This window comes from Hippocampus zosterae, chromosome 11 (assembly GCF_025434085.1).
Source record: "Hippocampus zosterae strain Florida chromosome 11, ASM2543408v3, whole genome shotgun sequence".
In the NCBI taxonomy this organism is placed as follows: domain Eukaryota; kingdom Metazoa; phylum Chordata; class Actinopteri; order Syngnathiformes; family Syngnathidae; genus Hippocampus; species Hippocampus zosterae.
This window is the reverse complement of record NC_067461.1, coordinates 15,592,535-15,609,473: the sequence shown is the minus strand read 5'-3', so window position 1 is coordinate 15,609,473 and position 16,939 is coordinate 15,592,535. Positions and strand designations below refer to the sequence as shown.

At 39.8% G+C, this 16,939-nt stretch overlaps 1 protein-coding gene across 2 annotated transcripts in view; it reads right to left on the bottom strand.

Moving 5' to 3' along the window:
• The window catches only part of cdh23 (cadherin-related 23), a 167,102-nt gene that overhangs the window by 106,455 nt on the left and 43,708 nt on the right, over window positions 1-16,939 (bottom strand). For both annotated transcript variants that reach the window (XM_052080058.1, XM_052080059.1), the window contains exons 7-8: window positions 1,315-1,509; window positions 1,092-1,220 (exon numbers count right to left, since the gene is read on the bottom strand). In XM_052080058.1, the coding sequence (XP_051936018.1) occupies window positions 1,092-1,220; window positions 1,315-1,509 (324 nt within the window). The remainder of the gene's footprint in view (window positions 1-1,091; window positions 1,221-1,314; window positions 1,510-16,939) is intronic.

The window sequence follows — 16,939 nt, the reverse complement described above, 5'->3', positions numbered from 1 at the left end:
GGTCAAAGGGCATCAATGATATCTGCAATACGGAGTCACAGTCATAGGGTTTCAAGCCGCCCCCTGTTAAGACAATGTTTACGATCCTTCTCAACAATATTATCAGGGGTTTATTTATATGCCAAAATATGTTTTAAACCGTCGAATTTAAATACTTGGATTCTTTTTTTTTTTTTTAATGAAAGGGCGATCCTTACAATTTTTTTGCGACTGTCCCCCAATCTGTAGCACTGAATATTTTTGCAGTTCTTTGACCGGTTTCCAAATACCAATTCACCAATTGGCTTCATCTTTCAAGCCCATCCAGATTCCCTCATCTTTTCAGTCCTCCGCCTCCACTTGTGACCTTCGCAGTGACAGTTGATGAATCAGGGAGGTGGGGAGACACCGGGCGTCGACTCCGTCACGCCCCGTTAATATGCATGCAAATGTAGCACTTGACATTTCTACTACAGTGCATGCGGGCAGGGGACGAGGGACACGTGGCTGGGGATCTAGGGTTGAGTAAGGTAGGGGAGAAACATCGAGAGAATTGAAGGGAATACTGCCAAAAAACAAGTGAGAGAGTGAGAGAACAGCGATTAGGAAGGCAACTACGATGCCCGTGTGTGTAATTCAATCTCTACCAGTGCAAACATCAATAGTTGGACCATTAGCCACCTGGGAACCCAGTTTAGAAGCCTGAGCCAGAGGAGAAAAACACATGGCGTGCAGTGAAACACGCTGTCGGTATATTAGATGCCCATTGAAACCTTGTGATAAAGACAAAGTTAAGGTCAGGGTGAGACCGCACCGCTTAAAACTTTGTTTGAGTCCCTGTGTTATGAACGTAGCTGTATGCACGGCATGGTGAGATAAAATAGGCCCCTGTGACCTTTCTTAGAGGCTCCACAATTCCAAAGCACACTGTAAATCTCACTCGGTCGTTACAGTGTACGGCATCCACATTGCTGTGTGGTGGAACCTGAGTTTGGTTGCGTGAGGAGAGTGATAGGACAAACTGGTCTACGAGAAAACAAAAGTTACTTTTTAAGATGCCTTTCACATGCACCCACTCCAAACACATTCAAAAGTAGCTTTGTTTTACTCACCAGTGGAACGTCTTCCTCTATGTTGGTACTGTAAGGAAGATTGGTGAAAATCGGGTCCATGTCCTGGACGTCTGTAATGGTGATAGCCAGGTTGGCAAGCCGAGACAAGGGTCTAGTTTTATCTTGATCCTAGGTATAAACGAAGAAACATTTAGACGTCTTACGCCATTCGATTGGGTCATATTATGTTGACATATGCAGGAAATGTTTGGCGTGAGCTGACCGTTGCGTTGACAGTGAGCTGGTAGGCTGAGGTAGCCTCAAAATCCAAAGGTTTCATGACGGTAACAGTGCCTCTGGCGCCATCGATGCTGAAGAAGGGAGACGGTGGCTGGAAGGAAAAGAGCACACTGCCTCCGGTGCCCTGGTCTGGGTCCGTAGCGTTGACCATAAAAACTAGTTTGCCCACTTTTGTATTCTGAAAACCACATTCAATCACAGAGCCATACAATGACATTAAAACCAAATGGTGGAGATCAAGCCAACAGCAAAGCCATGAAAGAGCCTATTTGTTCTAGTAGCCAGTATCCTGGAGAAAATAACGCCATCTATGAAATTACAATTAAAGCAGTAGGTACATAACACGCAAATACATTGTGATTGGTGAGAACAGGTTTTATTTAAATAAAATTCTGGGTACAATGGCACATATACTGTATATTACATTACATAATATTGTATCATATTATGCATTCATTTTCCGAACCGCTTGTCCTCACACGGGTGTGCCGCAGCTTATCCCAGTTGTCTGCAGGCAGTTTTGTTTCTCTTTTTTTTCAATGAAGTCAAATGAGTAAGGGCACACACACATATTTGGTTCTGAAATGGTACGTACACTGTTTCTGTCTATCCAATGACTGGTGACCAGTTCAGGGCTTAGTCTGCCTTTCCCCACAAGTCAACTGGGATATACAGCACCTAACGGCCACCATATGATGTTTTGAAAATGACGAGATGGATCGCACTATTTTCCATAACGATAAGATTTATAGTAGTTGTAACTAAAATGATGTAATCATTTGTATTATTACAAATTACTAATGATACCTGGGTGGGTAGTTGGGTGCACATTTACATTATGTTCATCCAGCACGGTTTGCCAAACAGGAGTGTGAAAATTTCATAGGAGATTGAGAAGATTATGTGTATATGCGTGAATAAAATATTAAATTGTTCCTGTGGTCCAGAATATGACAGGGCCCAAAGTATGCAGTTAAGATAAGATAAGATAAGATAAGATAAGATAAGATAAGATAAGATAAGATATCCTTTATTCGTCCCACACTGGGGAAATTTACAAAGAGTTAAGCACCTATGTTGATCTACAGGAGAGCATTTGAAACAATGAAGTCATCACGTGTTCAATTTTCAAAATAAAAACACAGCACACAAATTTGGATTGTTCAGTTGTGTCCAAGTCATCGAGTTCAAGCCCTGTTCAAATCTTGGCTGAGAAGCACAAATAACATTATAAATTTGGTGGTCTCATTTTATACACGAACTTGCCTTTTGAACAGGGTTGTGTGTACTTTATATTTCTCTCCAATGTCAGTGTAGCCCATTTAACATCATTTTTTTGATGACAGACCTCTTTTAAGTCCATTTCTGCCACTGTAGTTCACAAGCGGCATGACTCTTTGAAGTGCGTCGGGGTGCTAATGGCGGCCAGACATGTGTTTTCACCTTTTGCTAGCGCTCAGTGACCTCACCATTCAACCACTGATTGGACTTTTCTGATAGAGAGGGCAGGTCAATAAGAGTGACAAGGCAGAAAGAGCTTGACAATGTAAACCTTTGTTTGCATTCGCCTGGGAGAGACTTCCATCAGCGCTCACAATAAAGGCAAACAATAAAGTGTGGTCAGCAATGAATGACTGGAACTGTTGCTGTGCTGTGAAACATACTGTGTATGTGACTGTCTCTTTCACAAGTCAGAAATTCCTCTCGTTCGCCATGACTAATATATAATACCACACAGCCTGCACAAAGTGGGCAGCAACTCAATTGATTGGTTCCCTTTGGGAAATTGAGGGATGAGCAGAGAGACACTTCGAAAGATTTGAGGTGACTTTCCCGCTGTGACTGGTAAACGGCACCTCTTCTCCCACTGAGAGGTGTGACTTCACCAGGGAAAGTCACTGATGCATGGACATGAGATATGTCATGCTAATCTGTGGCAATTCGTATGAACATTGCCATCGATGGTTAGGTGCTCGGAACATGATTGAATCCAAAGGGAGTCATTCAGGCAAACAGTGTTGCCAAACCCGATGCGTATTTCTGAATTTCATTAAATTGTTAATCCTCCCACTTTATCTTTCCAATTTTCAAGCATCTGGGTAAGTCTATTTATGTTGGCAATTCCAGTCATGTCCTGGTTAATTTGGAGAGTGATCCCAATAGTGTGGGAAGAAGAATGTTTGTTGAAGCCTTGTGAGTCCACACTCAAGAGGATTTCCAGCAGTTAAGCCGAAAAGCTCACTTGGCTTAAAAATAAAAGAAAAGAGACAACGGTCACAGCGCAACATTAATATTTTAACGTCACTGCATAATTATTATTTGTATACTAACATAATTATTTAAACTTCCGTCATCGCTAATTTGCAGTTTGTCATTGTTATTTTAGGACCATCAATTAAAAAAAAGGTTTACATGGGCAGCAGCAGATCATTTTATTTATTTTGTATTTGCATGCCCAAGTCATTATGGGATACATTATGGGATACAAATTGCATTGGTTTGCTATGCCATAGTATTACCGCAATTCCTTGCTTTGTCTTTGGTTGAACTGTTTACTAGTGAGAAAAGTCTGTCAAAAGTGATTTTCTTTTTTAACTTGGAAAGAGGACTACCGATGAAGTCTATGATTAATTTATGACCTTTTCAAATTTTATAAGAAATGTTAAATATATGGTGATTGACAGTGATCCGCGTCTGCTGTGAACAGAGGCAGAGCTCTAACTGTTCACCACAATAGAGCTGTGATTACGCCTACACTCTTCTACAAGGTATTTCGTACCTCCCCAACTGTCTGCTCTGCTTCCAACCAAGCAGGCGTCTGGTGATTTTACCAGACCCACTCCCCTGCCCCCTGTCCCCACCCGCTTTCTTTTCATGCCTTTCACATCAGCTACTCCATGACTGCCTCATTTCTGATGCAGAGTTATCCTCCACCATTACGGGGGTTGTTCCAGACCCCATCGCAATAAGTTCCGCAAAATAGAAATACCCTAATTTAAATAGGTCGGTTTTTATATTTATTTTTTCCCCAATTATATAGTTGTGTTCTGTAAATACAAACGTGGGACAGCTGTGGACAATTGGACAAAAGACCTTAATAATTACAGAACTCACAAACTAACCTACGAAGTGCGAAATATGGTCCTGTCTAATTTAATACAAAACTGATCACACTCGCAAGTAGCTAGGGACTGGCGTCTGGCATTGTTTCGAAATTTCTTGGCAACGAGAAAAATTGTTTGGGACAAGTCAAAACTCTTTGTGAATATTTTTGCAAACTTTTACCAACCCTGACCAAGACGCAACATTCGCAAGCATTTACAAGCATTCAATGAGACAGCTGTACTAATTTCAGGTCTATCTCTACCAAACAACCAAAGTTGTGTTCCAAGCCTTTACCTCAGCTGCTGACTGTACCTCTGCTTCAGCTATGAACCAAGACACTCAAAAGCCAGTGTCTACTGACAAAACACTGACTTGGCTGAACTTAAGACTCAGAGTTGTCTGTCCCTTACCAATGGCCAAACAACAGAAACTCCCTTTAACAAAATCAAAGAGAAAAAAACAGCAGCAATTGACTCAGCAGTCAAGTTGGCAGTGGAAGTTGAGTAGAAGATGGCTTCTGAGATGGTAAAATGGAAAATAAACGTGCCCAAATAAAAATAACTTGGGTTGTTGTTGCGTGTGCACAGCGGCACCTTTTGTACAATTTTATTCTCACAAATGTTCGTGTATGTTTTAAATTCTATATTTGGCATAACCACAGCATTTTAAAATGTTTTTGAATGGAAAGTTTCAATAGCTTTCGTCAATGGTCAATCTTAATTCAAACCTTTTATGTCATGATGTTACAATCATCCTCAAGGCACCGAAAGTTACAACTGACCCATACCATGGGCTTACTTCTAACATTTCAGCCGTTGTTTTTGAGATTATGTCATACATTTTCCGTTTCTGTTACACTGCCTTTTTCCATGCCATTCATCAGTTGACACTTATTTGCATAGAAGTTTGAGCATGCAAGTTCAAAAGACTTCAAAGGTGGAGACAAGAATGTCCAAAATGTAACAATTATCTGCATGCGTGGACCACACGGGCCCATAAGAGGCCAAGAGACATGTACAGCAAAACTACAAGGTAAACAATGCTCACACAACTGAGCAGGACAAAACCAATGAACGGTCGTACAGTTAAAAAAAAATGTGCTAGGATTTTATCATTTGAAGACTTTGCAGAAGGATTAATCAAAATAATCACTTAAATTAAACTTTGATGCGACACAAAGCGCCATATTTCACCATTAAAATTAGTCTATAATTTACACTTATTGAAATGCAACAGTTTCATTAGCCACATAAATCCAACAGTAAATGCAAAATATATATATATATATATATATATATATATATATATATATATATATATTATTCCAGTATATATCACGGAGAAACTCGATGCTCAAAGGCTATATGTCGTTTAGTTAAACCATGTCATGTATTTGTGAATATTTTTACATTGGAAAGCACAGGCTTGAGGCAAGTGGTCATAAATATTACATTGCTGTATTTATGTCTGAAAAGCCCTGGGCCAAACAGTTCAGAGAAAACCCTGTAGACATCCAAAGAGGATGTCACATGGCTTTGTGGGTCATATGTGCAATGCAGCTTGTTGCTTTAAAAACAGATGTAGTGAAACACTTAATTTAATGTTACCTTAAGATAACAAATGCCCCAGCCCAGAGGAGACAGTAAAAATGTTTAATCACATGTCAGCACAGTTGCACCCTCAAGCTGATGGGATATCCCAGCTCATAAAAGAGATGTGCGCAACATTGGTATTCCGCTCACAGGGAAGTTTGTGACAGGACTTTCTTGACTGAGATGCAATGTGGCAGAGCACCGACCGCCGAGCTCTTGAGCCAAAACATGCCCAAGAGTAACTAGGTAACCTGGGTAAGTGACTGGCTGCCCAACAGGTTGGACACAGTTCAATATATTTCTGCACACATGAAAGTCATCCTTTCCGGTAAGTAAGATGTTGTTTTATGTTGTGTCAATTAATATGATGCTGAACTTTACTATCTACTGTATGTGGCATAGTCACATGCACAGTAAAAAAAAAAATAATAATAAATAAATAAATAAAAAAGGATACCGCGATCAAAAGTTGTGTGTGAGTGAATCACTACTATAATAAAGTAAGTCAAGGCTTTTTTAAAAACATATAAAGGGAACATTCATCAAAGTCTGCAACCTGACATCAACTCAATAAGCATAATTTTCATGTTACGGAAAAGGGAAAAATTGAAGGTAGCAAGACCAGAATCTCAAAATTGTGTGATGTCCTTGGAATCAAAATTCCAGCAGACATTTACTCCAAAATATTTTCTAAATTCTAAAATGGTGATAATATTAATGATGAAACATTGTCGCAATTTTTTTGGATCGCAAAAATGAAGGTCATCGGCATAAAAGTGTTGCAACACATAATTGGTAAATGGTATTTTAAAGCTGAAAGTCAACACATCAAATCAATAGCGGTGGAGTCGAAAAGTGTCAAACTGTTTTCTGTGAGTGAGGCTATAGGAATAAACAGAATGAATGCTGGTTAAAAAGTGCCCTTTTTTTGTTGACAATATAAGTGTCGAGTAACTTTGTATTTTAGTATCATTACAGTGTAGATATCGTAACACCTTTTTCTGTTGAGCAGCTACCAATGATTCTTGTTTGTCGGCATGCTTCTCAGACTCTCCCGGTCATAATAGCTTTTCTGTTTCTCAGTTCCACCTGCCATGGCACCTTGAGTCCACCTATTTTCTGCAAACTCCAATTTTGCTTGTCTCCATTTGTCCATTCTTAGCTGCCCTGAAGAAACTCCAAAAAGTAGACTAAACTCTTATTTTAAATAGTGTGAAAGAATCATTGACACTCTTTGCAAAGCAGTCACAACAGGGGTCAACAACCTTTTTGAGTTACTTTTTGGGTTCCTATTAATGTGAAAGGACTTATGAAATAACGCGTTTGTTAAAAATGACCTTCAATAATGTTCATATAATTCTTATTTATGTGATGACGGTCACCGATAATGGTAACGATTTGATCATTTCTACAACACTACGTGAAAATCACAATGTCCCATCACAAATGAGCACATTTTTTTAGAGCAGGCCCACATGCTACTCATTTGGGCCTTGAGGGCTACCTGGTGTCCACAGGGACCATCTTGGTGAAGGCTGCATTAGGGGTGCCTGTAAGTGTTTGTATGCGTGGACGGGTCCTTTCAACCGTTGAGGGAAGAGACAAATAACAACCTTATCTTCTGATTAGTCTTCTCCCCCAACTGTCTGACCCCCAACCTTCCTGTCACAGCTCATGGTTCACTGCCTCCAAATAGCCCAGGCTGTTTGTTTAAATGTAAAGGTAATCAAGTCCAGCAAGCCACATGGATCTACACAGACCGGAAAAGACAGAAGAGGCAGACGGGTCGCTCCTTTGGGATGGCAGCAAGGACAAGGCCGCATCAGCAAGTCTTGCAACACCTGCTTGATTCTTATGGAAAGTTATCCATCTTGACTGAGAAACTAAGAGTACAGGTAAACAGTTTTGTATTCATACAAACATTCATTAAAAGGTGAAACTTGGAGCTCGGGTGCTTTGCTTTTCAGTGCAATTAGGCGGCCTTGTTCAGAAAATTTCGAGTGTAACCGAAGCAGTGGGCGATATCTATTTGATCTGGACATATATAGAAAAACTTTAAATGACACACAGATACCGAATCATATGGCAAATATACACTTGGCCCTTCAATAGGTCCACTCTATATGGGTGAGAATGCCCAATTTTGAAAATTGCCACGAACAGAGAAGGAGTGATTTCATAATCCTTCTCTCAACAATACGGTGGTGGTTGTTTGCCGTGGTGTAGCACTACAACATACCGATGAGTGTTTCTAATATTTGTATTCACTTCTTGTAGTAGATCTCATTTGAATTGTCCAGTGAATGCACATTATCATATAAACCATCACTGCTGCAGGCCTACTCTATAACATTTCAAGCTTTCTGTCAACCCAATAAGAAGAAGAGTATGTAACTGGTTAAGGTGCAGATTAACCTCAGTCGGGGGGAAAATGGTATCATAAAATACCTGGATTGAGGAAAAAGTTACTTTCTAAAATAGAACAAATAATTTAACCTTCGGCAGAATGAAATAGTTTTACCTCAGGTACTTTGTTTCAAGAGGTCGCAAAACAAAATTAAATGCAAATGAGAGTCAAGCTGATTATCATATAAACGCACATATCCTGAGAGACAAGGCCTTTATGTGCTTTCAAATTTCTACATAAAATGTCACTACCACTTCACAATAGAAAAGACAGAAGGTAGTATCATCATCTAGGTCTACTTCATTAACATCCATTGTTGATGTACATTTTTCAACCATAATGGTTTTAAATAGGCAGGTATAATAGTAGTTGTCCAACAGCAGCAGTGGAACACAGTGTGATCAGGTCTATGCACTAGCATTTGAATAAGCACATGCATGGAAAGCAAATCGAGAGATATTTTCTTGGGGGGGGGGGGGGGGGGCAGGTGAGAAAGTGGCCACGCACACTCACACTCACACTCACACTCACACAACTCTCCTTGTAAAATGTATTTAGAATATCTGAGTGAAATAACTTGACTTGTTTTCTTCAAGCACATATTACTCCCAAAAAGGTTTCAGTGTGGTAGCTCTTTTGTTTTCAGTACTTTAAAAGCAACACTGCAGTTCAGTTTAGATTTTTTTGCCCATATGTGACATGTGTAAATGTTTTTCCTGCAGTCTAAATAGTTCAATTCAGTTATTTTTTTGAATCTGACCTAAGCCTCTTTCATATGTGGATATAAATCTGATGTATGCCACGCATCTGCAGTATAAACCTTATCCGCTCGCACATCTGATCTATATATCATCAAAAGGCCAATATGGGGTGGGGTAGAGTGCTTGGGGGAAGACTACTGACAGTTGTCCGTGAATCTGAAAAATTGTTTTTGAGTCGTCTTTATATTTGACTTGAATTCAATCCCACTTGAACTATGAGGCATAAAGGGGACACTTGTAACAGCCAGATAGACAGTTCATTTTTTTGCGCACAGGAATGATGTGACATCATCTTTAGTTAACGTCTCCATTAAATGAGGTGATAGAGGGGTGGCGCTCCATATCCCCAAAATATTGCTATGTCTTACCGCCTCACTGCTCTGGTCATATGAGATAATAAAATGAGATCCTAAATGCAAGACTGTATTTATTTCCGTAAACATTGCTACATGTGATGTCGTTTTTCTGGGGCACATCCCGCTACGTGGTGCTTTGTGCGCATGCGTGTCACATTACGGACAGTCACATTTGTTTTGGTAATGTGACCGAGTACATAAAACGATTGGATTTAACAAAAAAAATTAAAGCTCCATGTAAACTACATTCACACATGGATAAAACTGGAATCGTCTCATCAAATATCTTCCATGAAAATACGAGGGGTGTCAGAAAGTTCTACTACTGGTATCACAAAAGATGAAAAAAAAAATCTATATATATATATATATATATATATATATATATATATATATATATATATATTCCATTATATATATAGCCGCTCAGGCAGTGGCTCACTACGATCGCGTGGGCATCTTAGCGAAAAAATTTTGTCTACCCACAAGCATTGCAATGAAATTGTTAGTTATTTAGTAGAGCTAAACATCTCTTTATTTTCGCGATAAGCAATGAAGATGAACAAAAAGTTGAACCAAGCAACAACACTTTTGTGGGCCAAAGGCCCACCTTACCAGCCTTCCGAAGGAACTAGCTGATGAGCCGCCCGGAGGGCGGCGAACCAGCTAGTATATATATATTTCACATCCAAACCACAAGTTTTCCCCCCTCAAATTAATCCCTCAGGAGTCTGATGTACTTTCACGACCGTCTCTGCCTCATCTTCCAGCACTCCTGGAAGAATTATTCTGGGATCCTTAGCAGTGCATTCATGATATTGTCCGCATCTTCAAAATGGGTACGCTTAATGACCACTATAAGGTTGGGAATGATGGGAGGGGTGTGGGGGGGTGGACAACACAGTGCCACAACGGGTTTGAGTAGAGTGGCTCCTCCAGCTCGGCAATGTTCTCCGCAGTCAGGAAATGTCGTATTATGAGAAGACTTGTTTTCATGGTGAAGCAGCCAAAAGTTGTCCTGCCACAACTTGCACCTCTTCTTACTCACCGAATCAAATAAATGCTGCAGGACTTCTTTGTTCAAGTGCTGGTTTATCATCTGGCCCATTTCGAATGGGAATACCATTAGTTTGTTTGGAACACACATTCTCAAACTCTTCTGATACAGTTCATAAAGCGGTATTTTACAGAATTACTAAACCTTGTAATACCTAATACACCGGTTAGCCGTCCGCTTCCAAAATTTAATGTTTTCAAAACAGAATATTTCAAGAAGCTGAACGTTTTTGTGGGTGCCATCATTTCACCAAGAATGAACTGCCGCGCCACTGACAGCACCTTTAATTAATTTACACCCGTAGTTTGGTCCAACTTATTCCCAAAGGATATTATGCAAATAATGTACCAGAGCATATGTCCACAAAATTTGACGGCTGAATGCAGTTTGCACCCGATTTACCCCCGACTGTCACACATGGCTGTGTAAATGGTGGCTTTGCACAAACAACATTGTCAGAATAATGGTAGTCAGGTACAGAAATATAAAATGATCAGAAAGGGAGCTGAGGAGGTGCAAACGGGACAGTGAGAAAACTGTTATCAGTCATCACCAAACTTCATATACATATTTCTACTAATGCCCACATACATTTCCAAAAAGATCAAAATGATCACCTCAATATTTTGGACTTTACGGACATAAGCGCTCTCCTCATTGAGCAACATTAAGCTGCAGTGAGCGCCCATAGAGAGGAAGACAATGTTACATTAATTGATATATATACATAAAGTCCAAAATATTGGTACAACCATTTTGATAGTTTCAGAGCTTGCTTGATTGAGCATATGAATTTTTTTTCTTTACATTAAGCGTTTTAGACAGTCCTGGCGTGAGGCCATTCCTCAGTACAGTACTCAAGCAAGAATAACACAGGATTTCTTCTTCCTAATATTCACTCATGGCATCAGTGCCGCAGAGGACAAAATTGTGGCCCTAAACAAGCTTTCATTTCGGAGCCCCACTAGAATCCGTACTAAATTCATGCCCCAAAGAAATTTTTGTCGACAGGCGGAATACGGACGGAATTTAGACGACATGTCATTTGATCGTTCATGCATGACGTGCAAAGGATGCCAGGGCTGAACGGCCGTAGTTCATGTCCCGTAATTATTTTCGTCGACAGGAGGTGCATACGTAATTTAGGATGTCATATCTTGTACATGTCCTAGTGTTCCCTCACAATTAATCGCACAGTGCATGATCTGCGTGTAGGGAAGAGCGGCTCTGCCTGGCATGACTATCCCTTCTCCCTGTTACTGTTGCCAGAGGTGTGCCACATTTACACAAGCTTCCAATACTTACTAGCTTCACTGAAACTGAGTGTTGCTATTACACTTGGTGTTAATATTAATTAATGAGCCTTATTTGCATACAGTTGGGCAATATCTCCACCAAATATATGCATGTTACCTACTTTAAATACATATAAATACCACTGGCGCACCGATACGCATTCTGCTTGACACCACAGTTAGTGAAGTGTTTCACCATGTGCGTGTGTGCTTTGTGAATTTAACACTGTTTGGTCCATTTTTATTAATTAACGCCATGCAGGAAGTTGACTTTAATTACGGAAGCATGGAGCTGCCAATGTGGAATAAAAACATTTTGACCAGCAAATAAGTTAAAACATACTTGTGAATACATCCAAATGTATTTAAAGATGGTATTTATGTAGGATTTTTGTACGTTCTAACAACTACATTAAAAAATGCTTACATGTTCAAGCATTACTCACAAACATATGCGAAATTACTCGCAAGTATGTTCCAAAGTACTCTTAAATACCTTCTTTAGGATAAACAATATTTGCTGATTTAATTTTCAAACATATTATTATTATTACTATTGTTATTATTGGTTTAACTCACTCAGTACCAGCCAATTCTGGACCAAGTCTGCAAATGTGTTTAAAAACGTCTTTGGGAGTGAATGAGTTAAATAGAAAATACTTAGGTTGTTTTTTTCCCCCCGATAATGCCACGTGGATGCGCAGAAGTCAAAGCCGTGGCATCATGGGAAAAAAATGCTGAACCTAAATCATGCACTGGAAACATAATAAAACAATAAAATTAGGAATTAAAAATGTTTACTGATATAATTTCGGAACGTAACGGTACAATGTAGGCCAGATGCTAAAAAAAGAAAAGAAAAAAAGAAAAACAGCTTTTTGACTCATGTGCATGTCAATGCCTCATGGCATGATGGGAAAATGCTGTCTGTGGCATTTAGCCTCCAAGTACGTTCGAATGTATCTGCAACTGCGTTCAAACATATTTGCAAGTATGTTTGAATGTACATTTAATTATTTTCGAAGATACTTGCAAGTACGTTTGAGCGTCTTTGCCAGTCAAAATCCTGTTACTCTACTTTGGCAGCTTCCGGCTTCCGTGCTTTAACCTTTAACGTTAATCATACATTCTGCTCTATGATCCAGTTTCTGTTAGAGGCTGATGACCACGGCAAAACTTTTTCAGCTCAACTATACCAAAGTTTCATCTTTTCACTAGAACACCATATGGGATTCAATACACAATTGACATTTTTCAAATGGTGCTCTCTCTCCTCTCCGTGACTGACACTGTGCACTCCTTTTCATGTCTTGTGTGTGTTCGCGTGTGTGTGTGTTTTCCAGCAGTGTGACCTGTGGACCCCTGAATCTCCCCGTTCGACTGCTTCCTGCTCTAAGTACACCGCGCTCTACAGCATATCTGAGTTTCTTTCTTTCTGTAGTGTGGGCAATGCGGTATTGTCAGGGTAGAAAAGGACTCTATTCCCATGCAGCTAAATGCCTGAGGTGTTTCTCAGTAGAAGAAACATGTGCTGTCATAAGCAAGGTGAATATCGCCAACGAAAATGAACGAAGGAATGAAAATTACAATTCAAAGAAAAACCACAAACATTTTCATTCATGAAATGAAATGAAACAACTGAAACTATGTTGTACACTTAGAAAGTAACAAAACTATAATGAAAAGGTCCCGTTTTCATCTTTGTCGATTACCGTACTTGAATGCAAAAGCTTTTCAAGTTGATTTTAAACGTATTCAATTCGGTTTGGTGCTTGACCGGTTGCCTCAAGTTGGAAGGTCAAACTAAAACAGGATTTTTGAGAAAAACAAAAAAAACAAAAAAGAAAACTAATGAAAACTATCAAACCCGCTCTGCATATTACTAAAAACTAACTACCGTAATAAATAAAAAAATCTCAAAATGAAATAAAAACTAAAAACGACAATGAAAAATGCAAAACTAAAACTCCATTCCCTCTACAGATCGTCATGTGTCTGCCTCGTTTGACAATCAATAGAGTCCATTCTCCTAAAACATGTGAATGAGATGAAGGTATAAAAAGCTAAGTGTCTTTAAACATATTTTATGAATTTGTATCATTCTTTTTCTATCCATGGTTATCAGTGCATAATTTACACATGATCGTGTGTACCTGTAAACTTACAGTTATATAAATCTATATTATTATAATGAAATCAATCCAGCCATCCATCGATCCTTTGTGATGATACATATACTGTATATTACCTAATAATATTACCCATTCATTATCTGAACCGCTTTATCCTCAGAGGGTCATAGGCGTGCTCGGGCCTATCCCAGCTGTCTTCGGGCTGTCTAGGTTGCCAGCCAATCGCAGGGGACACCTAGAAAAACAACCGTTCACGCTCACATACACACCTAGGGACAATTTAGAGTCTTCCATTAATGTGCCAAGCAGGGAGGAAACCAGAGCACCCAGAGAAAACCCAGGTAGGCATGGGGAGAACATGCATACTCCACAAAGGAAAGCCGGAGCTGGAATCGAACCCTGCACCTCTGCACAGTGAGGCGGACTTGCTAACTAGTCGCACACCGTGCCATCCTGAAACATAATCATTTTAAAAAAGTCTAACAGGTGAATGAAACACGAAATTAGTTGTCTTTATTTGTTTTGAGTGATTACGGTGAATTACAAAAAACAAGCAATTTGCAGACCTTCCTGCAGTACATTAATCCAGGCTACTTTTCTTCAATGTTAATGCCAGTGATCGTTAATTTTTCACACGTTATTGCAGTACTTGAACACTAGTGGCCGCCCCCGCCCCCCCAAAAAAGTCAAAGTGTCTCTTCCAGGAGGTGGCCTTGCCAACTGAGACAAATCCCAAATTAGGCTCTGCTACACCATAAATATGCTCTAGATTTCAAATGGGAAATTGTAATAACTATGTGTCTTTATGAATTGTGAGTGTAAATCCTGCAAGTGTCTCACTTTCACATACTGCACATCACTGACACCTGACACATGACTATACTGCTTTGCTTTTCTCCTTCAATACATACATAAAAAAATGAGCCAATCTAGAAGGCGTGAGACTAAAAGTGAGAAGGAAAAATGAAAATGAAGAGAAACAAAATGTTTTGATAAACTGTGAAACTACTGTTGGCTGTCATCACTCCCACTGACAAAAGATTATTGCAGTGACACCTCCAAAGTCTTAGTTCCAAAGTTGTTTCATCGCTTACTGATCTCACTTAGCAGGATGGGACATACACGTCACTTTAAATGACATCTTACACATATTTCGATTACAGATGGGATCACCACCCCCACCCAAAGAACACAAAAGATTAAGACAATATTATACAACTGCATTTATATGTTAGTAATTTGATGCTTCAGTTGATGATTGCAGTTTTTGTCGATGGGGTGCTGAAAACTGTCAACAATGTTGCTCAATTCACTAAATCTACACGACCTATGCTTTTGTTCTTTTTTCGCTGTTCCTGTTATTCTTGACGAGTCCTACAAGGGGCAATTATAGGGGAAAAGAATGAAGGCAAACAGTGGCCAAGCACAACTCAATTATACATCACAGCACTTAGTTTAGGGACACCACAAATAAAGAGATGATAGAGTTCACTTGGATGAGAGCAGCATCTTGGCTGTGCGGTAGAGGTAAGATCGGGCCGCCCGAGCCCAAGCCCGGTCGGGCCTTAAAATGTCAATCATTGCTTCGGGTTCGGGTCAGGCTTCTCTCTCGCTGACTTTTTTTTTCTCGAGGCCATCAATAGTTTTGGCCACCTGAAACCGTGGTTCGCAAAAAAAAAAAAAAAAACACAAGTCGCCTCATCACAAACATGTACTGTTCCTGTCTCTATGATCCACCCGTCATTATTCTTTTTGTCTCTCTTCTTTTCTCTCTTATAGTGTCGTGCTAGATTCTTAAGGACGTACTGCTCGCGGTGGTTTACGGCCCGATTTTCAACGCGTCAAAATGACGGACGGCCTTAAATTTTCCCCGTCCACTCTAAAAAAAATCCGTCAATGACAGAAATTTGTCGGTTAATGTAACCTCTTCAGAAACATAAAAGATGTCAATGTTTATACAGTCTTGTTTAACTTATATTTCGTTCCAAAAGACAGGCTTTGTTATCAGAAATCACCTCCCCCCCTCCTCCTGAGTCCTCACAAGTAAAATATAAAATGTCGGGTTTGCTTCGGGCTCGGGCCTGCAAATCAAGCGAAGTGATGGGGCTCGGGCTGATTCGGGTCGGGCTCGGATTTTTTAGGACAGATCTTGGCTCTACTGTGCGGCTAGAACCACAAACATCCTTTAACGGGGACACATTATGGAAAACGGACATTTTAATTGGCCGTATACACACTGTATATTTGGGTCACTGAAGTATCTGCATATGCATCAAGTGTGCAATTTCACAATCAAATACATTTTGTAGTTTTTGTCCAGGCCCTAGAACAGTGGACTAGCTCAATCACATTTACAAATGATTATCGCAGTGACAACCCCAAAAGTCTTAGCTCCTAGGTCCTTTAAGTCCTTTCATCTTTGAAATCTGATCTCACTTTGAAGGATGGACGATAAACATCACATTAAATTACATCTTACACATGATATGACAATAATGGATGGGATCACCACTCAATTAAGAGGATTGTCGCACTCTTGGGAGTAATTTTAGCTGGTCGGTCACTCCTGGTAATGTTTGCCACTTTTCCCAGTTTTATCCATTTGTGGATCAGGGCTCTGACAGGTGGTTTGCTGTCGCCCTTTCAGTAACTTTTTCTCTCATTTCTTCTTGAATTTCACTTTGTCTGACAGATTCTGTTGATTTTGACTCAACAATTGTGGTGCTGAGGTGTAGCCTGTGAAATTGCACTCCGCTTTACCCAAATTGTCGCAAGTCACAGTTTACTTTGTGATTTAACAAAGGGGGTGTCAGGGGGAGGGGGGGGGGGGGGCGGGACAATTACTTTTTCACATGTCGACAGGTAGTTCGGGATATATATATATATATTTTTTTTTGTGACTG